The 26420-nt window shown below is 48.1% G+C and overlaps 1 protein-coding gene across 1 annotated transcript in view; it reads left to right on the top strand.

Moving 5' to 3' along the window:
- Positions 1–352: 352 nt before the first annotated feature.
- Positions 353–26420, top strand: part of HECA (hdc homolog, cell cycle regulator) — a 156164-nt gene continuing 130096 nt past the window's right edge. The window contains exon 1 of the mRNA XM_075339819.1: positions 353–812. Within this exon, the coding sequence (XP_075195934.1) occupies positions 596–812 (217 nt within the window). The 5' untranslated portion in view covers positions 353–595. The remainder of the gene's footprint in view (positions 813–26420) is intronic.

The raw sequence follows: 26420 nt of genomic DNA, 5'->3' as shown, positions 1-26420 counted from the left end.
AGCGGTGCTTAGTGCCTGTGCACACAGTGCAGTGTGTCGCGGTTTTCCTGCGCAGACGTCGCTAGTTCCGGATGAGAGCCCACTCTCGGAGCCTCTGGCCGCTGCTTCCAGGAGTCATCTTGCAGCAGGCTCCCTACCAGCGGTCAGGACTATCGCAGCTGTCGCGTTCTGTCGTGCTGCGCTTCTCCCCCCACTCCATTGTGTCACGATAGAAATGCTGCAGCACACGCCCCACAACACAGCTCCCGCCACGGATTGGAAGGGGCGGAGGGTGCGGACATGCACGGGATTGGGGCCGCCCTGAGGGAGAGCACGGTGACGTCACAAAGGGATGGGCCGCTGGCTCGTGACGTCACAAGAGACAGGGAAAAATTGACAGAGGGGAGGGACAGAGCGCACGGAAAGCAGAATCAAAACAACGAGACACGCCTTCTGTCCCTGGCGGCGCACAGCCACCCATGTCCCCGGGCACAGAGCCGGACGCTCCGTGACGCCCCGCGCCTTCCAGGGCACCTCACAGGCTGCGGCGCTTGTCCCAGTAATGAAGGCCGGCGGGGCGAGCAGCGCTACGTACTGAGCTGACTGCGGCTCCGCAATGCCTAACGTGAAGAATAGCAAGGGCAAGAAGAACAAGCGGGCGAACAGCAGCGGGGACGAGCAGGATAATGGAGCCACAGCGGCTGCTGCAGCGGGAGGAGGCGGCATGGCCGCAGCCACAGCGGGAGCCGCAGCTGCATCTTCATCAGCGCTGTCTGCAGCATCGGCGGCACCGCCACTGGCATCGGCCGCACCTACCAGCGACAGCAGGACTGGTAAGAGCCTATCTGCCCCGCTCACCTGCCACTGACAGAGAGCCCTGCTCCTCTGGGCATGAAACCGATACTGCCCCACTGAGGGACGGCAGCAGGTGGGGACACAGCTAGTGTGTGGTGCCAGGAAAGTACCTGTACTACAGGGGACCCAGCTAGTGTGTGGTGCCAGGAAAGTACCTGTGCAGCTGGGGACCCAGCTAGTGTGTGGTGCCAGGAAAGTACCTGTGCTACAGGGGACCCAGCTAGTGTGTGGTGCCAGGAAAGTACCTGTGCAGCTGGGGACCCAGCTAGTGTGTGGTGCCAAGAAAGTACCTGTGCAGCTGGGGACCCAGCTAGTGTGTGGTGCCAGGAAAGTACCTGTGCAGCTGGGGACCCAGCTAGTGTGTGGTGCCAGGAAAGTACCTGTGCTACAGGGGACCCAGCTAGTGTGTGGTGCCAGGAAAGTACCTGTGCTACAGGGGACCCAGCTAGTGTGTGGTGCCAGGAAAGTACCTGTGCAGCTGGGGACCCAGCTAGTGTGTGGTGCCAGGAAAGTACCTGTGCAGCTGGGGACCCAGCTAGTGTGTGGTGCCAGGAAAGTACCTGTGCAGCTGGGGACCCAGCTAGTGTGTGGTGCCAGGAAAGTACCTGTGCTACAGGGGACCCAGCTAGTGTGTGGTGCCAGGAAAGTACCTGTGCTACAGGGGACCCAGCTAGTGTGTGGTGCCAGGAAAGTACCTGTGCAGCTGGGGACCCAGCTAGTGTGTGGTGCCAGGAAAGTACCTGTGCAGCTGGGGACCCAGCTAGTGTGTGGTGCCAGGAAAGTACCTGTGCTACAGGGGACCCAGCTAGTGTGTGGTGCCAGGAAAGTACCTGTGCTACAGGGGACCCAGCTAGTGTGTGGTGCCAGGAAAGTACCTGTGCTACAGGGGACCCAGCTAGTGTGTGGTGCCAGGAAAGTACCTGTGCTACAGGGGACCCAGCTAGTGTGTGGTGCCAGGAAAGTACCTGTGCTACAGGGGACCCAGCTAGTGTGTGGTGCCAGGAAAGTACCTGTGCTACAGGGGACACAGCTAGTGTGTGGTGCCAGGAAAGTACCTGTGCTACAGGGGACCCAGCTAGTGTGTGGTGCCAGGAAAGTACCTGTGCTACAGGGGACCCAGCTAGTGTGTGGTGCCAGGAAAGTACCTGTACTACAGGGGACCCAGCTAGTGTGTGGTGCCAAAAAAGTACCTGTGCAGCTGGGGACCCAGCTAGTGTGTGGTGCCAAGAAAGTACCTGTGCAGCTGGGGACCCAACTAGTGTGTGTGTGGTACCAGGAAAGTACCTGTGCAGCTGGGGACCCAGCTAGTGTGTGGTGCCAAGAAAGTACCTGTGCAGCTGGGGACACAGCTAGTGTGTGGTGCCAAGAAAGTACCTGTGCAGCCGAGGACCCAGTGCCATCTACTGTGTGGTGCCAGGAAAGTACCTGTGCAGCTGGGGACCCAGCTAGTGTGTGGTGCCAGGAAAGTACCTGTGCAGCTGGGGACCCAGCTAGTGTGTGGTGCCAGGAAAGTACCTGTGCAGCTGGGGACCCAGCTAGTGTGTGGTGCCAAGAAAGTACCTGTGCAGCTGGGGACCCAGCTAGTGTGTGGTGCCAGGACAGTACCTGTACTACAGGGGACCCAGCTAGTGTGTGGTGCCAGGAAAGTACCTGTGCTACAGCTAGTGTGTGGTGCCAGGACAGTACCTGTACTACAGGGGACCCAGCTAGTGTGTGGTGCCAGGAAAGTACCTGTGAAAGCTGGGGACCCAGCTAGTGTGTGGTGCCAAGAAAGTACCTGTGCAGCTGGGGACACAGCTAGTGCGTGGTGCCAGGAAAGTACCTGTGCAGCTGGGGACCCAGCTAGTGTGTGGTGCCAGGACAATACCTGTGCTTCTGCAGCTGAAGACCTAGTGCCACCTACTGTGTTTTGGGTGCTATGTGGTGCCAGGAAAGTACTTGTGCAGCTGAGGACTCAGTGCAACCTACTGTTCTCTGGGTAATATGTGGTGCCAGGCCAGTATCTGTACAGCTGAGGACCCAGTGCCACCTAATGTGTTTTGGTTACTATATGCTCCTAGGAAAGTACCTGTACCATTGAGCAACCAGTGCCATTCACTGTGTTCTCTGGCTATGTGGTGCCAGGAAAGTAGCTGTACAGCTGAGGACCCATTGCCATCTAATGTGTTCTGGATACTATGTAGTGCCAGGAAAGTACCTGTACAGCTGTGGACCTTGTGTACTGTGTTCTGGGAGCTACAGTCATATGAAAAAGTTTGGGCACCCCTATTAATGTTAACCTTTATTCTTTATAACAAATTGGGTTTTTGCAACAGCTATTTCAGTTTCATATATCTAATAACTGATGGACTGAGTAATATTTCTGGATTGAAATGAGGTTTATTGTACTAACAGAAAATGTGCAATCCGCATTTAAACAAAATATGACCGGTGCAAAAGTATGGGCACCCTTATCAATTTCTTGATTTGAACACTCGTAACTACTTTTTACTGACTTACTAAAGCACTAAATTGGTTTTGTAACCTCATTGAGCTTTGAACTTCATAGGCAGGTGTATCCAATCATGAGAAAAGGTATTTAAGGTGGCCACTTGCAAGTTGTTCTCCTATTTGAATCTCCTATGAAGAGTGGCATCATGGGCTCCTCAAAACAACTCTCTAATGATCTGAAAACAAAGATTATTCAACATAGTTGTTCAGTGGAAGGATACAAAAAGTTGTCTCAGAGATTTAAACCGTCAGTTTCCACTGTGAGGAACATAGTAAGGAAATGGAAGACACAGGTACAGTTCTTGTTAAGCCCAGAAGTGGCAGGCCAAGAAAAATATCAGAAAGACAGAGAAGAAGAATGGTGAGAACAGTCAAGGACAATCCACAGACCACCTCCAAAGACCTGCAGCATCATCTTGCTGCAGATGGTGTCAATGTGCATCGGTCAACAATACAGCGCACGTTACACAAGGAGAAGCTGTATGGGAGAGTGATGCGAAAGAAGCCGTTTCTGCAAGCACGCCACAAACAGAGTCGCCTGAGGTATGAAAAAGCACATTTGGACAAGCCAGTTACATTTTGGAAGAAGGTCCTGTGGACTGATGAAACAAAGATTGAGTTGTTTGGTCATACAAAAAGGCGTTATGCATGGAGGCAAAAAAACACGGCATTCCAAGAAAAGCACTTGCTACCCACAGTAAAATTTGGTGGAGGTTCCATCATGCTTTGGGGCTGTGTGGCCAATGCCGTCACCGGGAATCTTGTTAAAGTTGAGGGTCGCATGGATTCAACTCAGTATCAGCAGATTCTTGACAATAATGTGCAAGAATCAGTGACGAAGTTGAAGTTACGCAGGGGATGGATATTTCAACAAGACAATGATCCAAAACACCACTCCAAATCTACTCAGGCATTCATGCAGAGGAACAATTACAATGTTCTGGAATGGCCATCCCAGTCCCCAGACCTGAATATCATTGAAAATCTGTGGGATGATTTGAAGCGGGCTGTCCATGCTCGGCGACCATCAAACTTAACTGAACTGGAATTGTTTTGTAAACAGGAATGGTCAAATATACCTTCATCCAGGATACAGGAACTCATTAAAAGCTACAGGAAGAGTAGAGGCTGTTATTTTTGCAAAAGGAGGATCTACAAAATATTAATGTCACTTTTATGTTGAGGTGCCCATACTTTTGCACTGGTCAAATTTTGTTTAAATGCGGATTGCACATTTTCTGTTAGTACAATAAACCTCGTTTCAATTCAGAAATATTACTCAGTCCATCAGTTATTAGATATATGAAACTGAAATAGCTGTTGCAAAAGCCCAAATTGTTATAAAGAAAAAAGGTTAACATTAATAGGGGTGCCCAAACTTTTTCATATGACTGTACGTGGTGCCAGGAAAGTACCTGTACAGCTGTGGACCTTGTGCCATCCACTGTGTTCTGGGAACTGTGTGGTGCCAGGAAAGTACCTGTACAGGTGTGGACCTTGTGCCGTCCACTGTGTTCTGGGAGCTATGTGGTGCCAGGAATGTACCTGTACAGCTGTGGACCTTGTGCCATCCACTGTGTTCTGGGAGCTATGTGGTGCCAGGAAAGTACCTGTACAGCTGTGGACCTTGTGCCGTCCACTGTGTTCTGGGAGCTATGTGGTGCCAGGAAAGTACCTGTACAGCTGTGTACCTTGTGCCATCCGCAGTGTTCTGGGAGCTATGTGGTGCCAGGAAAGTACCTGTACAGCTGTGGACCTTGTGCCAGCATGTATTGTGTTCTGGGAACTATGTGGTGAAAGGAACGCACTCTAGAAAGTAATGTGGAGTTTCAGATAGCTAAAATTATTGATTCTTGCTTTCTACGTCATTCCCTTCAATACTTGGTGCACTGGAGGGGTTACGGACCGGAGCAGAGGATGTGGGTCACAGCATCGGATCTGAATGCTAAAAGATTGGTTCATTCATTTCATGATGCCCATCCGGCTAGACCTGGTCCTTAGTGTCTGGACACCACTCGCAGAAGGTGGGTACTGTCACGGGTGACAGCCATGTGGTGTCCAGGAATAGAAGGTTACAGCATTTGGATGCCCAAAATGCTCCCTGACTTTCTATTATTCTTGTTGTCAGTATTCAGTGTACTAGATATCTCCTCTGCTGGGTTTTTATCCTTTTCCCTTTTAAGACCCTGCTGAGCTCTTCTTCCCTTCAGCTGCTGATCATCTGTAGTTCCCCTTGGGTTTAAATGCTCTCATTTTCACTGGACTTGTGATGGTGATATTCAGTTAATTCAAGCTCTGGTTGCAAGCAGGTGGCTTGTATCTGTAGTATTATTCCTGAAACTTTGCTGAACGTCTACCCAAGTCATCTGTGGATAATTAGTTCATGCACTTTTCCCCTGTGTGTCCTCCTTGTGTCTTCCTTATTCTACATTCACACGGCTGTTCCGTTTTTGCGCGCCGCAAAAAAAGGTCCTATTTTTCCACGGATGCATCCTGACAACCTGACAACCGCATCTGTCCCGTTCCGTATACGGTTCGTGTGTTATCCGTGTGACTTCCGTTTTTTTTTTTTTGTTTTTTTTTTTGCGGATTGCAAAAAATGGAAGGAGAGTTTCGTACAATCTAGGGTATTTGGCCAGATGCTGGTCCCTATCTATATAAGGTTTATGGGGAACAGAATCCGGCGCAAAGGAGCAGGAGCAAGCGCTACATACTCACCGATCACCGTGGCGGCTGTCACACTGCTTCTGCAGCAGCTCTTTGTTCTTCCTAAGTCGGCGGCTCATTTCATATTCACTGCTTACCTGCTCATCGGCGTCTGTGATTGGTTGCAGTCAGACAGCTATCACTCAGTGTGGGGGCATGTCTCACTGCAACCAATCACAGCCATTTTTGGGCGGGTCTATATCGTACAGTATAATAAATAATTAAAAAAAAAAATCGGCGTGCGGTCCCCCAATTTTGATACCAGCCAAGATAAAGTCTCACGGCTGCTGACTGATATTTTCAGGCTGGGGAGACCCACATTATTGGGAGCCCCTTAGCCAAAAAATATCAGCCAGCAGCCGGCTGGAATTGCAGCATCTATTAGATGTAACAGTCCCGGGACTTTACCCGGCTCATCCTGAATGCCCTGGTGCAGTGGCAAATGCGGTAATATATGGGGTTGATACCAGCTGTGTAATGTCACCTGGCATCAAGATATCTATCATTACCCGACATCAATAACCCATTCAGTAATGAAAAAAAAAATAGACGACAAACAATTTTTCTCTAGTCCCTTCCACGACAGCATAGGAGGTTGTCTCTCCACGCCCTAATTGGGACAGGAAGTTCAAGAGGTTTAAAAGGACCCTCCCACCTCCCACAGCCAGTGTCTTTCCTGTCCCCATGGGGCATGGAGAGGTTTTGTTTTTTCTCCTATGCTGTGGTGGCCGGCGAACTGCAGTATATTTTTTTTTTTTTTTCCCCCTATTACCTTCAGCCGGACGGCATCGGTCGGGCCTTCACCGCTCCTCCCTTGCTGTTCCCTCACGCTGTGGGGGACCGCTGCTCCAGCCTTCCGGATCCTCCTGAGGGGTGATGCAGGCTGTTGAGCTCCCCGGCCGGCGTCCTCCCTGAGCCGCCGGCCGCCTCCCGCATGCACGCTGCCGGAGCGATCCGGAAGTGCTCCCGGAGGCGGGACTTCTGGTCTTGCGGACTTCCGGTCGAGCGCTTCCGGTTTGCGAAGGCAGCGTGGAGGCACGCCGACTGCGACTCGACCTGCCCAGGACCGGATGCGGGAGGCGGGGAAACGTGCACCGTCACTGGGGAGGCAGGCCCTTGTCCATAAGGGCTGCCACGAAGACATCAGATCATGGTAAGACCGTGCTCCCTGTCATGTCTTCCGCTGCAGCTGCCTCTGCAGAACCCAGTGTGCCCCCTGCTACTGTGAGTATGGAGGGGACTGGTCCCTCGGACATAGGTCTCATCAGTGATTATGGCTCTCTGCTCTGTGTTTCTAGGAGGACAAGGCCACCAAGAAAACTGACAGAAATGAGAAATCAGAGAAGCCTGAGAAGTCAGAAAAAACTGACAAGTCCGATAAGCCTGATAGACCTGACAGAGTGGACAAAATTAAAAAATGTCCCATCTGTATAAAGAAGCTCCCTGCAGTATGGGATAAAAAGCTTTGCCAGCAATGTACGGACCAGGTTATTAGGGCCGAACAACCATCTCTGATAGATGAGTTGCGGTCCATGATGAAACAGGAGATTAGGGCCTCACTGGCTTCTCTCCCTGTGCCTGGCCCTGTGCCTGGCCCTGTTCCTGGCCCTGTTCCTGGCCCTGTTCCTGGCCCTGTTCCTGGCCCTGTTCCTGGCCCTGCTCCTGGCCCTGCTCCTGGCCCTGCTCCTGGCCCTGCTACTGGACCCTCTCCTCCAAAAAAGAGGAGACTCCAGTCGACCCCTTCTGATCAGGAGGACGCTGATTCCACCTCTGAGGGTCCTGATGAAGGATTTCCATCTGGGGGGTCTGACCAGTCCTTTCTTTTTCACTCAGAAGAGTTGGGGGATCTTATTGAGGCAGTTCGGAGCACTATGGGTTTAGAGGAAGTGCAGTCTCTTCCTTCAATCCAGGACGAAATGTTTGCTGGCCTGAAGTCAGTCAAACAGTTGGGATTCCCAGTTCATGCCAATATATTGGATATTGTTTCTCAGGAATGGGAATGTCCTGAGAGGCGGGTACGGAGTGACCTTAGACGCCGGTTTCCTCTGGAACCTTCGGGACTACATTGGGAGATCCCAAGAGTAGACGTTCAGGTGGCTAGGGTAGCTAAGCAAACGGCTCTTCCCTTTGAGGATACTTCCCAACTGAAGGATCAAATGGATAGGAAGGTAGAGGGCCTGATGAAGCGGTCCTGGGAGGCATCGTCTTCCTCTATTCAAGCCAACATTGCCTCCACCTGCGTATCCAGGTCCCTAATTAGGTGGTTGGACCAGTTGGAGGCTCATATTTCCCAAGGGACCCCTAGGGAGGAATTACTGGAATCCCTTCCCTTGCTTAGGAAGGCTACCTGTTTTCTGGCAGATACCTCGGTGGAATCTGTCCGCCTGGCAGCCAGGACCTCGGTGCTTTCTAACTCTGCCCGACGTGCCCTCTGGCTTAAGGCCTGGAGTGGAGACTCCACCTCTAAAATGAGGCTTTGTTCCCTTCCTTTTAAAGGGGATTTGGTGTTTGGACCTGCCCTGGATGATATCCTGGACAAGGCGACTGATCGTAAGGCCTTGCCCGATCCTAGACCTACCAGGAAGCGGTCCTTTCGTCCCTCGATGCCTCAGGCCTCCCAGCCCAGAGGGAAAGGGAAGGCAGGCAGGTGGAGCTATCCCAAAGGTAGAGGGAGAAACATCCTCATCCCTCCACATCAGCAACGTCCTCAGCAGGACTAGCAGTGACTCGGCCCGGGTGGGGGGAAGACTCTCAGCGTTTCTTACCCAGTGGCAGTCCATAACCTCTTGCCAATGGGTTCTGAAGATCATCTCGGACGGTCTTCTCATAGAATTCCTTTCCCCCCCTCTTCCGGGTCTCCGAGTCACTGCGCTGGCATCGCCGGGTTCACAGACTCTGTTGTACACAAAGATTTTAGAGTTAGTGCACTCGGGGGTCGTTTCCCCAGTCCCGAGTCGGGAAGAAGGGATAGGACACTACTCCCGTCTCTTCCTGGTCAAGAAGCCATCCGGCGACGTCCGTATAATTATCAATTTAAAAAGTCTAAACCGTCAGGTCAGGTACCGGCGGTTCAAGATGGAGTCGGTGAGATCAGCTATTCCCCTGATAGGTCTACACCACCAGATGGCCTCTATCGATCTGAAAGATGCCTACTTCCATGTACCCGTCCATCCGGGACACAGACAATACCTCAGGTTTGCGGTGCTTCACGGGGAAGAAGTACTTCATTTCCAATTCAATGTACTTCCCTCCGGGATCTCCTCAGCTCCAAGGATCTTTTCCAAGATCATGGCAGAGGTGGTCGCCTTCATAAGATTGCAGGGTATCTGTCTAGTTCCGTATCTGGACGACTTTCTTCTCATGGCTCCGTCTGCTCCAACCCTCCGGAGCCATGTGGAGAGGTCTTTGGGAATCCTTCGGTCTCTGGGATGGATTCCCAATCTCAAAAAATCACAGTTAACCCCCTCCTCCACACGGCAGTTTCTCGGAGTGCTGCTGGACTCCGACAGACAGGCATCTTTTCTCCCAGAGGGCCACAGGATAGCTCTGTTATCCAAAATCTCGAAGCTCCGCAGGCAGGCTCGCCCAACGCTTCGAGCGGCTATGTCAGCCCTGGGTTCCATGACATCCTGCATCCCCTCGGTCAGGTGGGCTCAGGCCCATTCTCGGTGTCTCCAGGATCATATCCTGGCACACTGGGACAGACTCCCGTCATCCCTAAACAGAAGGTTTCGCCTCTCGGAGTCCGTCTCCTCATCCCTTCTCTGGTGGCTGAGTCCCGCCAACCTGCAGGTGGGGGTTGCCTGGACTCAGAAACCCCTGGTTACACTGACCACAGATGCCAGCCTACGTGGATGGGGGGCAATGGTGGCAAATTCCCCATTTCAAGGGGTCTGGAGTCCTTATGTCAGCTCCCAATCCTCCAACTACCGGGAGCTCAGGGCAGTCAGGGAAGCCCTCCTTGCGGCTCAGGACCTCGTCCGGGACTCTCACGTCCTGGTATATTCAGACAATGTCACAACAGTGGCACATCTCCGCCATCAGGGCAGTACACGCTCAGGCGCCCTGAAGTCGGTATCCTCCCGAATCTTTCAATGGGCAGAACAATCTCTGCTCTCCCTTTCTGCGGTCCATCTGAAGGGCTCCCTCAATCTTCAGGAGGATTTCCTGAGACGTCGGGATGTTCATCCAGGGGAATGGAGCCTGGATCAGGCAGTGTTCTGCTCTCTAGTGGCAAGGTGGGGTGCACCAGAGGTGGACCTCTTTGCCTCAGCAGAGAGTCGCAAGGTCGCAACATATTTCTCCCTGAACCCAAGGGACGAGGCTTTAGGGGTAGACGCTTTCTGCCACAGTTGGTCCTTTCGCCTCGCTTACGCGTTCCCCCCTCTTCCTCTTCTCGCACGGGCCCTGAGGAAGATCAGAGACGAGGGGGTCCCAACTATACTGGTAGCCCCTCTGTGGCCCCGGAGGAGTTGGTACAGCCTGGTCATGACGCTAGGAATCGACGGCCCAGTCCTCTTAGGTTCGGACCCCAGCTTACTGTCACAGGGTCCGATTTTCCATCCGGCTCCTCAGAAACTCAACTTGGCTGCCTGGCTTCTGAGGCCCGGGCACTGAAGGCTCAAGGGCTTTCTGACAAAGTTGTGGCTACGCTGCAGAAGAACCGTAAACCTGTGACTAATAGTATATACAACAAAATCTGGAAGAGATTTTCCTCCTGGTGTGGTTCTCGGCCTCCTGACCCTTTTCGGCCTAATATTGCGCAGATTCTGGACTTTCTCCAAAGTGGTTTAGACTTAGGTCTTAGGCCCAGCTCCCTGAAAGTTCAGGTGTCAGCACTCAGTGCAGTCTTTGACACGGCTCTGGCAGATCATCGTTGGATCCGTCGGTTCTTTGTGTCCGCTAGTAGACTCTGTCCACGTCGGAGGGTCCTGACGCCTCGCTGGGATCTCAATGTGGTCCTTACAGGACTATCTCAATCTCCGTTTGAACCTCTGTGCTCTTGTAACATTCGTTCCCTTTCTCACAAGACTGCTTTTCTTGTGGCTATTACATCTGCTCGCAGAGTCGGCGAACTTCAGGCTTTGTCTGTTAGGGAACCTTATCTGACCATCAGAGATGACAGCATTGTTTTTCAGCTGGACCCTTCCTTCCTTCCCAAGGTGGTTTCGGATTTTCACCGTTCGCAGTCCATCGTCCTGCCTTCATTCTGTCAGAATCCTCGGACTCCGGGTGAGGAAGTGTTTCATTCTTTGGATGTCCGTCGGATAGTGTTGCACTACCTAGAGGTTACTGCTTCTTGGCGCCTTGATTCTAACCTGTTCATCCAGCCCTTTGGCCGCAATAAGGGCAAGAAGGTGGCTAAGAGTACAGTCGCCAACTGGATTGTGCGAGCAATTAGAGATGCATACCTCGCTCAGCATCTCTCTCCGCCTACTGGATTCACGGCGCACTCCACCAGGGCTACCTCTGCCTCCTGGGCCGAACGGGCAGGGGCCTCCCCTGAGCAGATCTGCAAGGCGGCTACGTGGTCTTCGCTCCATACCTTCACGAAGCATTATCGTCTGGATCTGGATTCCAACAGGGATTTGGCCTTTGGCAGGAAAGTCCTGCAGGCTGTGGTCCCCCCCTAGGTATCAATTCTTTGGTATTCCTCCTATGCTGTCGTGGAAGGGACTAGAGAAATAAGAATTATTCTTACCGATAATTCGCTTTCTAGGACCTTCCACCACAGCAGGTAATTCCCTCCCTATGTATTCATGTATTCCTGAATGTGTAGTACTTCTCATATGCTATGGATTCTTTGTAAGACACTGGCTGTGGGAGGTGGGAGGGTCCTTTTAAACCTCTTGAACTTCCTGTCCCAATTAGGGCGTGGAGAGACAACCTCCTATGCTGTCGTGGAAGGTCCTAGAAAGCGAATTATCGGTAAGAATAATTCTTATTTTTATTTGAAAAAACACTCCCCAAAACATTCCCTCTTTCACCAATTTATTGGAAATAAAAACCAAATCCAGGTCCGGCGTAATCCAATGAGGGGGTCCCATGATGATCCATACCATACTCACTGTCCCAGTCAATGAAGAACAGAATGTTCCCCATTGGCTGGGAGAGCAGTGCAGTGACCTGAGCTAATATCAATAGGTCAGCCCAGGTCACAGCAGGGCATGACCAGTGTTGACTTCAGGAGGTTAGCTAGGTACATCTGCGGGTGATGTACTCGTGATGTCAGCGCTTGCCACTGTCTTCCATTGTCCGCTGCGTTCACAAGTGAAATATCGCGAGTGGCCTGTGACATCACTGCTAGTCACAGTCTCAGGCCGCCCGCGAGAGTTCATGTGAGAACGTGGCGGGCATGGTAGTCAGTGACGAGCGCTGACGTCAGGAGTGCAGGACTTCATCACCGCAGGTAATGAACTTTGCTAACCTCCTAATGTCGGCGCTTGTCATCTCCGCAGCTGCAGACATTGATGTCCGGGCAGATACTGACACACTGCAGTGCGATAAGCCACGGACTGGTGCCGGAGCGGGACACAGACTGCAGGGGCACCTGACGGAAGTGCTTCCGTGCGGCTTCCGGGGATTTTGAGGACCCATTGACTTGTATTGAGTCATGGTCCATTATTACGGAACAGAATAGGACATGTTCCATAATAACGGAACGGACATATGACATCCAATGTGTGTGTTTTTTTTTTTTTTTTTTTTTTTTTTTTTGTTTTTTTTTAATAGGAACTGATTCACACGGAAGTGCTTCCATGTGTCAGCCGATCCTACACAAAAGACGTTGAAAAAATGGTCCTGTCAGTAGGTCCGCAAAAAAACAGGAAGTGAACAGGATAGACTGAACGATCATCTAAATGAGCCCTTAGTGTTTAGTGGGGTTGACGAATAGCTTGTCCCACCCGTTCCCTATTTAGGGCCCCACACTAGGGATACCTAGGGTAAGGTTTCCAGCTCAGTGCATAGGGGAGAAATCTATCTTGGGTGGTGAGGGACCCCAGGGACCAGCTGTAGGTTTGATCAGGGGTCATCATCTTCCCCTTCCTTTGACGTAGGGTTCTCCTTCCCTTTCGCCATTTGCTTGGTACTTTCCCGTACCTAGCGTGACAATGGCTCCATCTTCTCCCAAGAAAGTACAGTTACAGCTAAAGATCCAGTGCCATATACTGTATTACATGTTGGCAGCTACCAGTGAAGCTACCTGTAGGGCTGTGGACACTGCAATCCACTGTATTGTGGCCTAGCTACTACTAGTAAACCTGTACAGTGAAGGACTCCAGTACCCAGAGTAGGGTGGCACAAAAAATTCAACTTTCTCCTATAACCCTCGGCACCCCATATTTATTTTACTTTAGTTAATAGTCGTAAATGGGCAGAATTTCAGTATCCTAGGTGGAGTCGAAGGTTGTGCTCAATGACTTAGAAATCTTAAATTTGATGTTTTTTGCGGTTTATTTATTTATTTTATTGTTGGAAGAGGAAAAGCAGTTGTCACTGCAAGTAGTTGAAGCAAACCAAAAATCTGTTCCAAGCCAGATGACAGAAAAAGCAGTCGTCGAAAGTGTAAAACTGTGAACTTCATTGGAATAATACATGTTAAATTGAGCGCTGCCTTCCACTTGAATTAGTACCTTCAAATTTCACCAAAAGCCTTTTTCATGAATAGTAAAAAAAATTGGAGGATGCCTAGACATGTAGATAAAATGTGAAGTTTTGACTATATATTGTGAGCCACCCTAACCCAGAGGTGTATCTAGGCTTTCCGGCACCCAGGGCAAGAAATAAATTTGGCACCCCCCCACCCTCTCAAGCTGTTTGAGTAGTCGTCATGTCACCAATCATTCATATGCGATTTGCACACTTAGGCTATGTGCCCACGGGGACAGTGTCCTGCGGATATATCCGCAGAAGCTCCCAGGAAACCGCACCACAACTTCTGTCTGTTTCCATGCTGCGGAATGTCGTACGGATATGGTGCGGGCATTCTGCATTGAGGATACTGTACCATGGCTTCGGCACTGCATCCTCAATGCAGAACAAGTGCTGCAGTGATCGGGTGTTCATACTTACGGTACCTCCATCACGCAGCTGTACCTGTTCCTGTACCTGGATTCACCACGCTCCTGTACACCGGACGGAGAAAGTGACTCCGGTGAGGCAGGTAAGTATATGGGACCCTGCGGAGAAATCCGCAGGAATAATTGACATGCTGCTGATTTTTTTCCACAGGGAAATCCGGATTATTTCCGCTGCGGAAAAATCCGCAGCGTGGGCACAGCAGTTCCCAAATGCCATAGAAACGGCTGGGGAGTAGCTGTGCTACAGATTTTTGAAAAATCCGTGGAATTTCCGCGAAAAATCCGCAGCAAATTCCGCGCATTTTCCGCAGCGTGGGCACATAGCCTTAGGCTATATGCGAATGCTGCATACAAACTGCAACCAAAACTGCACCTTGTCACAGAGAACCTGGAAATGTAAGAAAAACCCCACTTGTAATGATGATGCATCTTTGCCGCGTTTTACTTAATGCATTTTTTAAAGGAGAAACAAAATGTGATAAGGTAGGATAGATAGCTAGAATAGATGTATAGATGAAACAAATAAATGTAAAGAAATAACAGAATAGCTCGATAGAGGGATAGCTAGCTTGGCCAGGTGTTTTTTATTTTTGGGGGTAAAAAAATGATATGGGTCCCCCCATTTTTCAAAAGCCAGCTAAGATACAGTAAATAACTGGGGGCTGATATTAGTAGGGTGGGAAGGGCCATCGATATTTGGCCCTTTCCAGCCTAATAATAGCAACCTACAGACGCCCCAGATAAGATGCGCCAAGTCTGGTGCTGGGCCCGACTCTTCCCGTTGCTCTGGTGCAGTGGGAATCAAGGTAATAAGGAGTTAACAGCCCACAGCTGCTACTAAGCGCTAGCTTAGTGATGGCAGGCATCTGAGACCCCCCTCATCAATAATCTGTAAGTGTAAGTGAAAGTACAAGAACACAAACACCCAAAAAATCCTTTATTTGAAATAAAAGACAAAAAAGCCCCCACTTTCACCACTTTATTAACCCCCCACACACGCCTCCAGGTGTGACATAATCCACACGAGGTCCCACGGTGATTCAGCTCTGCTACATCCCTGTCCTGTGACAGCGAGCGTCATAGAACATGACTGCCCTCTGTGAGCTCCACGCAGCAAGTGAAGTGAGCCACGCGATAAGCGGTGACATTACTCAGGTGATTTGCTGTCACAGCAGGGAGTCCATGTGTCCTGGAGTCCGCGACTCAAGTGAGTCGCAGTCGCAGCGGCCTGATTTGCTGTCACAAGTGTAGGACTCCAGCTGTGAAAGGAAATTACCTGAGTGACGTCACCGCTTATCTCGCGGTTTACTTCACTTGCTGCGTGGAGCTCACAGTGTGCAATCTTGTTCTATGGCACTCACTGTGAACATCAGCAGTGCTGGAAGTGTCGTGGGAACGATGGGCTTCTCCAGCCTGAGAATAGCCACCAGTTGTGGGGCGATATCTTGGCTGGGTATCAAAATTGGGGGAGCTGCACTCCTTTTTTTTTTTTTTTATTTACTTATTTTACTGTACGATATAGACCTGCCCACCTGCGTCTGTGATTGGTTGCTGTCACTCAGCCTGGGGCGGGTCTGACTGCAACCAATCACAGACGCCGGTGGTTGGGAGAAGCAATGAATATGTATGAGCCGCAGGTGCAGTGAATAAGTGGCCGGTTCAGGAAGAACACAGAGCTGCCGCGGAAGCAGTGTGACAGCCACCCCGGTGATTGGTGAGTATGTAGAGCTTGAGAGCTTGGCGAGAGAGACACAGAGACAGTAAGAGAGACACCAACACCACAAAATCACTCCAACATTGATTTTGTCATTCTGGAACTAAGTTGGTGAGCTGCGTTTTTGTTGATAAAACCGCGGGTAAAACGTACAACGCAAACAACTTGTAACCATGCATTTTGCCATCTGTTTTTCCACCCCTCATTGATTTCAGTGGGTGACAAAAACGCAAGAAGAATGAACATGCTGCTTCTTTTTTCTCTCAAAATTTTGTAAAGAATAAACTGCAACGTGCGCACAGCAAATCTGACTTCTCATAGACTTTGCTGTGAAGTTAAAAGTGAGAAAGTTCTGACAACAAAACTGCACCAAAAAAAGTGTCAGAAACTGCAGCGTGCACATATAGCCTTACAGTCACGTGCCGACTAGCTGCTTTTCCTAATTCTTTCAATGTTCATTGAAAAACTGAGAGAAGCAGGAAGAAAAGCCAGTTGTCACATGACTAAGTATGAAAATTGCATATGATTTGAGTGGCCGTGTGATGACTGTTGGAACCAGTAAGCAGAGGTGAATCCTGACAGTGAGTATATTACACTCTGTTAGGATTGGGCTACAGTGCTTAATTTTATAATTAAAGCAGTTGTTCAGGTTGAGATGGTGACTGCAGGCTTCTGAATTCTCACAGTGCGTGTTCTGCACACTTTTACGACTCTCCTTTGCCAGTGGCGAAAGTGGATGGTTATGTGAGACTAGGTATGTGATTTGTAATACTTTCAGATTTCAGGAATAAATCACCTGAACCACCAGCAGTAAAGAAGTTAATCATCGGAACTTCCAGCAGTACAGAAATACATCCATATAACCCCCAGCAGTACAGAAACACAGCATTAAAACCTTCATCAGTACTGGAATACATCACCAAACCACCATAAGTAAATGGTACATTATCGTATTTTTCGGACCATAAGACACACTTTTTTCACCCCAAATGTTGGGGGAAAGTTGGGGGTGCATCTTATGGTCTGACTATAGGGCTGCGGCCGGGAATGAGGGTGCTGCGGTGGAGTGGGCCATCGTGGGCACGAGCAGGCTGTAGCAGCCTGCCATGACCACGTGGGCCCGCTCATTACATATGCACGCCCATCCTGCCGCCCATCTCTCAGCGCTGAAGCCATCACTGACAGGTGGGCGGGGTGATGGGCGGGGGGTGCGCACATAATTAACAGCCGGCCGTGATCACCCCTGGCAACTACAGCTTGGAGTGATCATGTGCGGCTGTATTCACTGCTCCCCGCGCATCATCATCAGCGTGGGGAGCAGTGAATAAGTACGGCATACTCACCGGACACTTCCGTGCAGCACCGCGATCTCCTCCAGTCTGCCGGTCAGCTGATCTGTGTAGAAAGCAGTGAGCACAGCGATGACGTCATCGCTGTGCGCCGCTAGTCACGCAGGTCAGCTGACCAGCAGACTGGAGGAGATTGCGTGCTGCACGGAAGTGACCGGTGATGGCTCCACACAGGTAAGCGGTGCTGCTGCCGCCACAGACAGGGGGAGGAGCGATGCTGCATGGAGCGAGGAAAGGTGAGTATAAACGTTTATTGTTTTTTGTGTGATACAGGATACATGCCATATAGGAGCACGGGGCCATATAGGAGCACGGGGCCATATAGGAGCACGGGGTAATATAGCAGGATGGCAATATATAGCAGGATGGGGTATTTAGCAGGATGGCAATATATAGCAGGATGGGGGCATTTAGCAGGATGGTAATATATAGCAGGATGGGGGCATTTAGCAGGATGGTAACATATAGCAGGATGGGGGTATTTAGCAGGATGGCAATATATAGCAGGATGGCAATATATAGCAGGATGGGGGTATTTAGCAGGATGGGGGTATATATCAGGATGGCAGTATATAGCAGGATGAGGGCATATACCAGGATGGGGTACCTTAGCATAGAATTTGGGGACATTTCCCCCATAATAGTGTCAGCAGCAGATCCTCGCCCCATAACAGTGTGTCATGACCACATTTTTTGCTTACATCTTATTTTCCTCCTCTAAAACCAGGGTGTGTCTTATAGTCCGAAAAATATGGTAATTGTAATGTCAGCTCAGAACCATATACATTTGGATTGCATGAACCTGCAACTCTCAGAATGTCCTTAACTCCCAGTATCTCTTTACCCTTGTTATCAGTCAGCAGACTGTGGATCATACAGGAACCACAGAATTTTTATTGAAAATTGGTATCACAAATAATCATTTACATCCAGTTAACGTATAGATGATGTTGTCTCTGGAGTTTTGTCTTTCTTTTCTTCATCTTGTCCAGATGCCATGATGACTTTTCACATCCACAGCTCGTCTCTGCAGACTTCCATCTTCTCCGGTCTTGTGCAGTGTGTACATATGTACTGTATACCGTCTACCATTGCACAGTACAGTATATACTATATAGCATGTCTATCAATTTGCATTTGTGGATATAGTATTGTACTTTCTTTCTGCTAACAATACAGCACATTGCTTGTACTGTCATCTGCCAGTGCAGTATTCCTACCCCACATTTGGCTTAGTTCTGCCCTTATTTTGGGGTTAATAGATTTGGGATTGTCATATTTATACATAATTTTTGCTCTATACTGTACCTCCCTCACACCAACAATTCTATTGTAGGCTAACAGTTTAATTTGTCTTGTTTTTTTACTGTACAATACAGTATTTTGTATTAGTGTACTGTAATGATTTTATATGAATACAGTACATTATTTTGTATTACTGTAATAAGTTTGTATAAATATAGCAAATATTTTTGGGTTGTGGAACGAATTATGTGCATTTCAGTTATTTCCTATGGGAAATTTTGCTTTGATAAGAGTAACTTGGTTTAAGAGCACACTCCGGGAACCAATTATGCTCGTAATCCAAGGTTCCACTGTAATGCTCCTAAATAAAATATCTGTCCTATGCTGTGCCCCTGAATAAATAATTGCCCTATTCACATTGTCCTCTACACTGTATCCCCCCTATGTGATACAGAGTGCAACGTACCCAGGACGCCAGGCATGGGTTGAGTTCTATAGCGAGTCTAGCATGTGTCACGGGTGTTGGTGGACGTGCCCATGTCCTGGCACTCAGGTGACAGTGAAAAGCACGTGGCTGTGGGCATGCGGGGGTTTGCGACAGCGTTACTGTATTTCCTGTCAGCTAGGTGGTCAATGGCATGCCCCTTGATGTTGGAGAAGGAAAAAACAGGAGAGTCAGGAGGCATGTTCAACAGTAAAACAGATGAACTTTTACTTTTTCAGCAGTCAAGAAGGTACACAGCCATAGTTGGTATAACATGCTCAGATGATACAGCTCCACAGACAGGCAGATAGCAAACGGATGCAGGGATACAGTCACATATGAGGCGTGATAACAGTGAGTGTGAACTGAGCCTATCTTGTTGCCCAAGCTGACACAATAAAGTTGTCTTCCTATATCCCACTGGGGTGGTGTTCCCCAGCAGATACCAATGTTCCTGCTACCTGTGACCTTCATGTATAGTAGACTCTTCTGTGTACCCGACCCACCTCCAGGTCCATACTCCTCCTGCATCCACAGCTTTAGGTTTCGCGTAGCCTAGGGTGCATTCTATCTGCCTAAAGTCCCAAGATATCCTACATGTAGCTTTGGGTCAGCCCGCTAGAGCGGGAAGTACATTTCACCTACATGTTTCCGATTGTGCAGTGGCTGAGTTCCCACTGTACTCTGACTAAACTTTGAAGTGACGGCAGTTATGTACACTAAGGGTACTTTCACACATCCGGATTTTTGCTCTGCGGCACAATACGGCGTTCTGCAGAAAAACCGCAACCGGCTTTTGTAACGCCGATTGCGGTTTTTTTTGCATTGACTTACATTAGTGCCGCATTGTGCCGTAGGGGCTTGCGTTCGGTCCGGTTTTTGCCGCATGCGGCAGATTTAGCCGATGCGGCGGCCGGATCGAACGTACCCTGCAACGTTTTTTGCTCCGGCAAAAAACACCGCATCGCGCCGCATCCGGCCGCTGCGGCGCATTTTTCAATGCATCCCTATGGAGGCCGGATGCGGCGCGATGCGGAAAAAACCGCATCCGGTCGCCGCATGCGGTATTTTCCACTGCGCATGCTCAGTAGCATGCCGCAACCGGAAAAAACCGGACCGGCCGCATGTAAAAACTTATGCAAAGGATGCGGTGTTTTCACCGCATCCGTTGCATAGTTTTCACAGCCGGATTGAGCCGCAGGGCTCAAACCGGATGTGTGAAAGTAGCCTTAGACTCCACCCACCAGACTATTCTGCCCAGTAACAAGGCCAGTGGGGACTTTAACCCTTGATGTACCAATGTATACTGCATACCTCACATACACTACTGTTAAGACTATAAAACACTTTTATAGAATGCAATTCTGGGGTACTATACCTATACTACTCCGTCTCTATACTGTGCTCCCCCTCCCCGACATACCATCCCCTCCTTGCTATGGCCTCACACTGTCCCACCTTGCTAACCTTTCTCCATACCGCCCCCCCCTCACACTACCCAGTCTCTATTCAGTGTCCTGTCACATATTTCTCATCCCATACTGTCTCCTCACCACCACCTCCTCACTCATCTGCTCCCCCCCTCCTGCGCTCCCCATACTGTGTCCTTGCCCATCCCCTCTCACTCCCTATGCTGTCTGCATACATTCCCCCATCACTTTCCCATACTGTGTTTGCACCCATCCTGACCCCTTGCTGCCCATACTGTATCCTCAAATTTCCCTGCCTCACTCTCTATATAGTCCTCAAATTCACCCCCCTCGCTCCCCATACAATGTCTGTGTACATTCCCCCACCTTCTCTCCCTCGTACTTGCATCTCAAATGTCTTTCCCTCTTCCCCCAATTACAATAAATCTTCGGTGTCTTCAGCTCCACTGGTGCACTTACCACCAATGCTGGCAGCCGCCTATTAGGCGCCAGTGTGTTATTGGCTGACCTGAACACTTTGCTGACGTCACCGTGAGCCGGAAGTGTCGGTCAGGGCTTCAATTGTACTCATGTCTTAAAGAGTCGGCACGCTGCACCTTCTTTCAGCATGCTGTCAGCTTGAAAAGTAGCTATTTATCTGAGGACCCAGTCCAATAACAGTGTCATCTACCATTTTAGGCGCTAGCTACTAGCAAGAAAGTACCTGTAGAACTGATGACCTAGTGCTATGTACTGTACTAGCTGTACTACCCGGCTTCGCCCGGGTTAATAACTGCTGTTAACAAAATAGAATGTATTAACAAAAATGTATTCTACACACAAAAACCACAAAACAAACAGAAATGTAATTATTAAATTGTTGCCTATATTAACCCCTTAACGACCGCGGGCCGTAAAATTACGTCCTTGCGGTCATAATGTTACTGCCGCGGTCTGCCGGCGGCAGCATGCCGCGATCGGCGCACATCTCAGCTGATTTTCACAGCTGAGATGTGTGCCTGCTAGGCACGAGCAGAATCGTTATCTGCTCGTGCCGTTTAACCCCTTAAATGGCGCTGTCAATATGTGACAGCGCCATTATAAGCACGATCGCGGTAAACTTTTACTTACCGCCCGATGCCGGAAGTCACGTGACGCGATCACGTGACTTCCGATAGTTGTCATGGTAGCACAGGGTCATGTGATGACTCCTGTACTACACATGAATTGCTTTCACTTTCGCTGTGCCAGCGGCACAGCAAAAGAGAAAGAGAGTGTATCTGCTGTTTACAGCCTTGTAGCTGTGATCAGCAGATACTGCAGAGCAATCGGAATGCTGATCGCAATAGCCCCCTAGGGGGACTAGTAAAATAAACAAAAAAAAAGTTAAAAAATTTTTTTAAAAAATTTAAAAAAAACAAAAAAACCTAAGTTCAAATCACCCCCCATTCGCCCCATTGAAAATTAAAGGGTTAAAAAAATAAAAAAAATATAAACACATTTGGTATCGCCGCGTTCAGAAACGCCCGATCTATCAAAATATAAAATCAATTAATCTGATCAGTATACGGCGTAGCGGCAAAAAAATTCCAAACGCCAAAACGATGTTTTTTTTTTTGTCGCCACAACTTTTGCGCAAAATGCAATAAGAGGCGATCAAAACGTAGCATCTGCGCAAAAATGGTACCGTTAAAAACGTCGGCTTGAGACGCAAAAATAAGCCGTCATTGAGCCATAGATCCCGAAAAATGAGAACGCTACGGGTCACGGAATATGGCGTAAAACGTGCGCCACTTTTTTCGGACAAACTTCCGATTTTTATTTTAACCCCTTATATAAAAGTAAACCTATACATGTTTGGTGTCTACGAACTCGCACTGACCTGAGGCATCACACCCACACATCAGTTTTACCATATAGTGAACACAGTGAATAAAATATCTCAAAAACCATAGTGCTATCGCACTTTTTTTGCAATTTTTCTGGATTTGGAATTTTTTTGCCGTTTTCTAGTACACTATATGGTAAAACTGATGGTTTCATTTAAAAGTACAGCTCGTTCTGCAAAAAATGAGCCCTCACATGACCATATTGACTGAAAAATAAAAAAATTACGTCTCTCAGAAAAAGAATGGCGAAAAAAAAAACGGAAAGCGAAAAATCATCCAGTCGTGAAGGGGTTAACCAATCAGAGCTCAGATTAACTGTAGCAAAATAGAAGCTAAGCTGTGGTTGTGTGGTTGGTTGCTATTGGCAGCCTGATAAATCTCCAGGCAACAGAAAGCCCTCCCCCCTGACAGTATATATTAGCTCACACACACACATATAGACAGGTCATGTGACTGACAGCTGCCGTATTTCCTATGTGGCACATTTGTTGTTCTTGTAGTTTGGCTGCTTATTAATCAGATTTTTATTTTTGAAGGATAATACCAGACCTGTGTGTGTTTAGGGGGATTATGTGGTGAGGTTGGTGTATGTGTGGTGAAATGTGCGCTGAGGGTGGTATATGTGTTCAACCACGTGGTAGTGAGTGGCGCATTTTGTGTGTGTGTTCATATCCCCGAGTGTGGTGAGTATCCCATGTCGGGGCCCCACCTTAGCATCTGTACAGTATATACTCTTTGGCGCCATCGCTCTTATTCTTTAAGTCCCCCTTGTTCACATCTGTCAGCTGTCAATTTGCCTCCAACACTTTTCGTTTCACTTTTTCCCCATTATGTAGATAGGGGCAAAATTGATTGGTAAATTTGAACGGGCGGGGTTAAAATTTCGCCTCACAACATAGCACCCAGCGCTGCCCGGGATAGTAACTGTCTCTCTGTTTCTCTCCCATTCTCTGTCTGTCTCCCCCTCTGTATATATCTCGCTCTCTCTCTATCTCTTTCCCTGTCTGTCTCTGTCTCTTTCTCCGTCTGTCTCAATCTCTTTCCCTGTCTGTCTATCTATGTCTGTCACTTTCCCTGTCTGTCTCTTTCCCTCTCTTTCCCTGTCTGTCTCTTTCCCTGTCAGTCTGTTTCTTTGTCTGTGTCTGCCTCTTTCCCTGTCTGTGTCTGCCTCTTTCCCTGGCTGCATTGTGACATGCCAACATTCCATATAAGGGCGTGGCTGCGCATTCTTCTGAAGTTCTGGCTGCACTGTGGCTCCCAGCTCCATTCGCTTTAATGGAGGCAGGTTTTTTGGTGAATAACTGTAAAGAGCGGGGTTAAAATTTCCCCTCAAACCATAGCCTATGACGCTCTCGGGGTCAAGAATTGTGAGTTTGCAAAATTTCGTGGCTGTAGCTGCGATGGTGCAGATGCCAATCCCGGACACACACACACACACACACACACACACACACACACACACACACACACACACACACACACTCGGCTTTATTTATTAGATTACGGGTTAGCTGCTGCCAGGAGAGTACCTGCACATTGGAGGATCTAGTGCCATGTTTTGCATTATGGGCTAGATTCTGCCATTAAAGTATTTGTACAGCTGAGGATCCAATGCCAACTAATGTTTTATGGGCTAGCTGCATCCAGTAATGTGCCTGTACAGCTATGGCCCCAGTGTCATCTACTGTATTATGGGCTTGCAGCTGCCAGGAAAATGCATTTAAAGCTAAGTGCCATCTGCTGTATTCTGGGCTAGTCACTACCAGGAAACCCCCTGTAGAACTGAGGAATCCGTGCCATCTAATGTGTTATGAGTTACATGCTGCAAGGAAAGTACCTGTAAAGCTGAGCACCCAGTGCAAGGTACTGTGTTTTATGGTGGCTGCTTCTAGTAAAATACCTGTACAGTCGTACAGTGCCCTCTATTATATTATATTATATTATATTATATGGTAATGTATTATGGGCTAGATCATGGATGGGAACTTTTTTTTTTTTTTTCTGGTCGAGGACCATTTGGGCATTTATATTAACCCTTTTGCGGGCCATAAAAAATGATCAACTTGGAAAACAGCATACTATATTCGGTTAAACACTTACCCCAAGTTATCCCTAGTGTGATTTCTAGAATAGCTTCTCTTTGGCGAGTTGTGTAATGTTTGGTGGCATTGGTTATGTTGCTACTCGTAACTACTTTTCTAGGTGTGCATTGGTCTGCAGCGTGGTCGACTCTTTGCGATAAGGTTTGAATAGAACTGGTCTCAGCTGAAATTTGTTCCTATAACACAGATGCATATTTCAATGCATGGCTCCTGAAAGTGGAAATTCATGACTGCTCACGTCTCATTTAAAGAACTCAAACAGTGAATGATCTGCTATATACATTACACAGTAGAGTCAGACACTGCTGTATACCTAAAATAGGATATACTGAGACTGCTGTATATACATCACATAGGACACTCTGAGACTGCTTGCTGCATAAATCATAAAGGAGACGCTGTATATGTATCACATTGGAAACCCTGAGTTTGGTGCATATACATCATATAGGATATACTGAGACTGCTGTGCAGTGAGAAGCAAAAGTGTAACAATGTTTTGAACTTTTCACTTTAAGGCTCCATTTCTCGCCATCCACTAAAGCTTTGAGCATGGGATTACCTTAATTTTATAGACAATCATTTTGGCTATCTCATACAAAAATTTCACTTGCAGCTATTTAGAATATGATTAGTTATGCAGATTCTTTTCATGTCACTGCATTGTGACTGTTTTGCTCCTAAAAATCGAAATTTTATTTTTTATTATTTTGTTAGTTTTTTTGTAAATCCACCTTTTTGTTTTTCAACACTGCCTGAATTCATCTGGGCATCATCTCAATGAGATTCAAGCATGAGTTGACCGAAATCTGATCCCATATCTCTTCTACACGTCCCCAATGTTGGTGCATATCTGTCGACTCACTTGGGTATGTATACAGCTTTTTCTTCAACTCTTCCCACAAGTGTTCAATTGGCTTGAGGTATGGAGGCTGTAGGGGCCACTCCAGCATCTCTACTTCATTGTCATTTGAACCATTTCTTCTCCAATCTCGATGTATGCTTTGGGTCGTTGTCCTGCTGGAACACTAGTCCTTTTCATACATGTAGTACTCGAGTCTACAAAGTAACTAGTTTTGTAGGATACTCACATATAGCTCAGCATTCAGACCACCATCGATTTTGGTCAAGTATCTAACGCCTTTGGCTATGAAACAACCCCATATCATCAGGCTTCCTCCTCCAAACTTGACAGTTTCTTCAATTTTTTTTTTTTATCCATTATTCCCCTTTTCTTCCTTGTTTCTTCCAGACTCATTTGCCCTAGTTTACTGACTTTCATCTCTTCAATCCAAGTCACCAGTTTCAAATTTTCTACTGTCCAATTTTCGTACTTTTTTGCAAACTCTAGCTTATACTTCTCATGGTGATATTGAAGTTGCGGCTTCTTTGTTATTTGGGCCACCATTTGAGATTTTGGAAATATGCATTACACGATTATGCGGTGCTTGCATGGACGTCTGAGATCTCCCTATTACAAAGCATACAAGCCAACTCCACTGAAGTGTTTGTCGAGCTAGAACCTTGTGATAAGCCAACTTGTTGATTCCAATATTTTGCCTGGACATCCATCTCTTGGCTTTTGAATGGATAGACGGACTTCATTTTGTATTTTTTTTAACTGTCATGGCACTCACATGATGCAGTTTGGCAGTTTTCTTGGCCCGAGAGACCGCTATCGATGAGCTGGATGATACTGTTTCTCTGTCCTTGGGAAATCTTTTTCATGGCTGCTCCTCGATTCAAACCAGTGATGTATCACTTGTGAATCAACCTAATATTGTAACACACTGCGCTCTTAAGGATTGAGAAAACAGGTTGTAAATTGTAGTATACAGGAAGAACAAGAGTTTTCAAACACCTAGAAGCAAAACAGTAACAATGTAGTGACATGACAAGAATCTACATAACTAATCATATGCTAAATAGTTGCAAGTCAAATTTATGTATGAGATATGATTTTTCTATAAAATAAAGGTAGTCTTGCACTCAAAGATGTAGAGGATGATGAGATATGGAGTCAAAAGTTCCAAATATTGTGACCCTTTTGCTTGTCACTGTATATAAATCACATTTGATACACTGAGACTCTACTTTACAGTATATACAGTTGAAAC

The sequence above is a fragment of the Anomaloglossus baeobatrachus genome, chromosome 3, assembly GCF_048569485.1.
Source record: "Anomaloglossus baeobatrachus isolate aAnoBae1 chromosome 3, aAnoBae1.hap1, whole genome shotgun sequence".
Taxonomy (NCBI): domain Eukaryota; kingdom Metazoa; phylum Chordata; class Amphibia; order Anura; family Aromobatidae; genus Anomaloglossus; species Anomaloglossus baeobatrachus.
The sequence above is the reverse complement of the archived record's forward strand: the minus strand, read 5'-3'. Positions and strand labels throughout refer to the sequence as shown.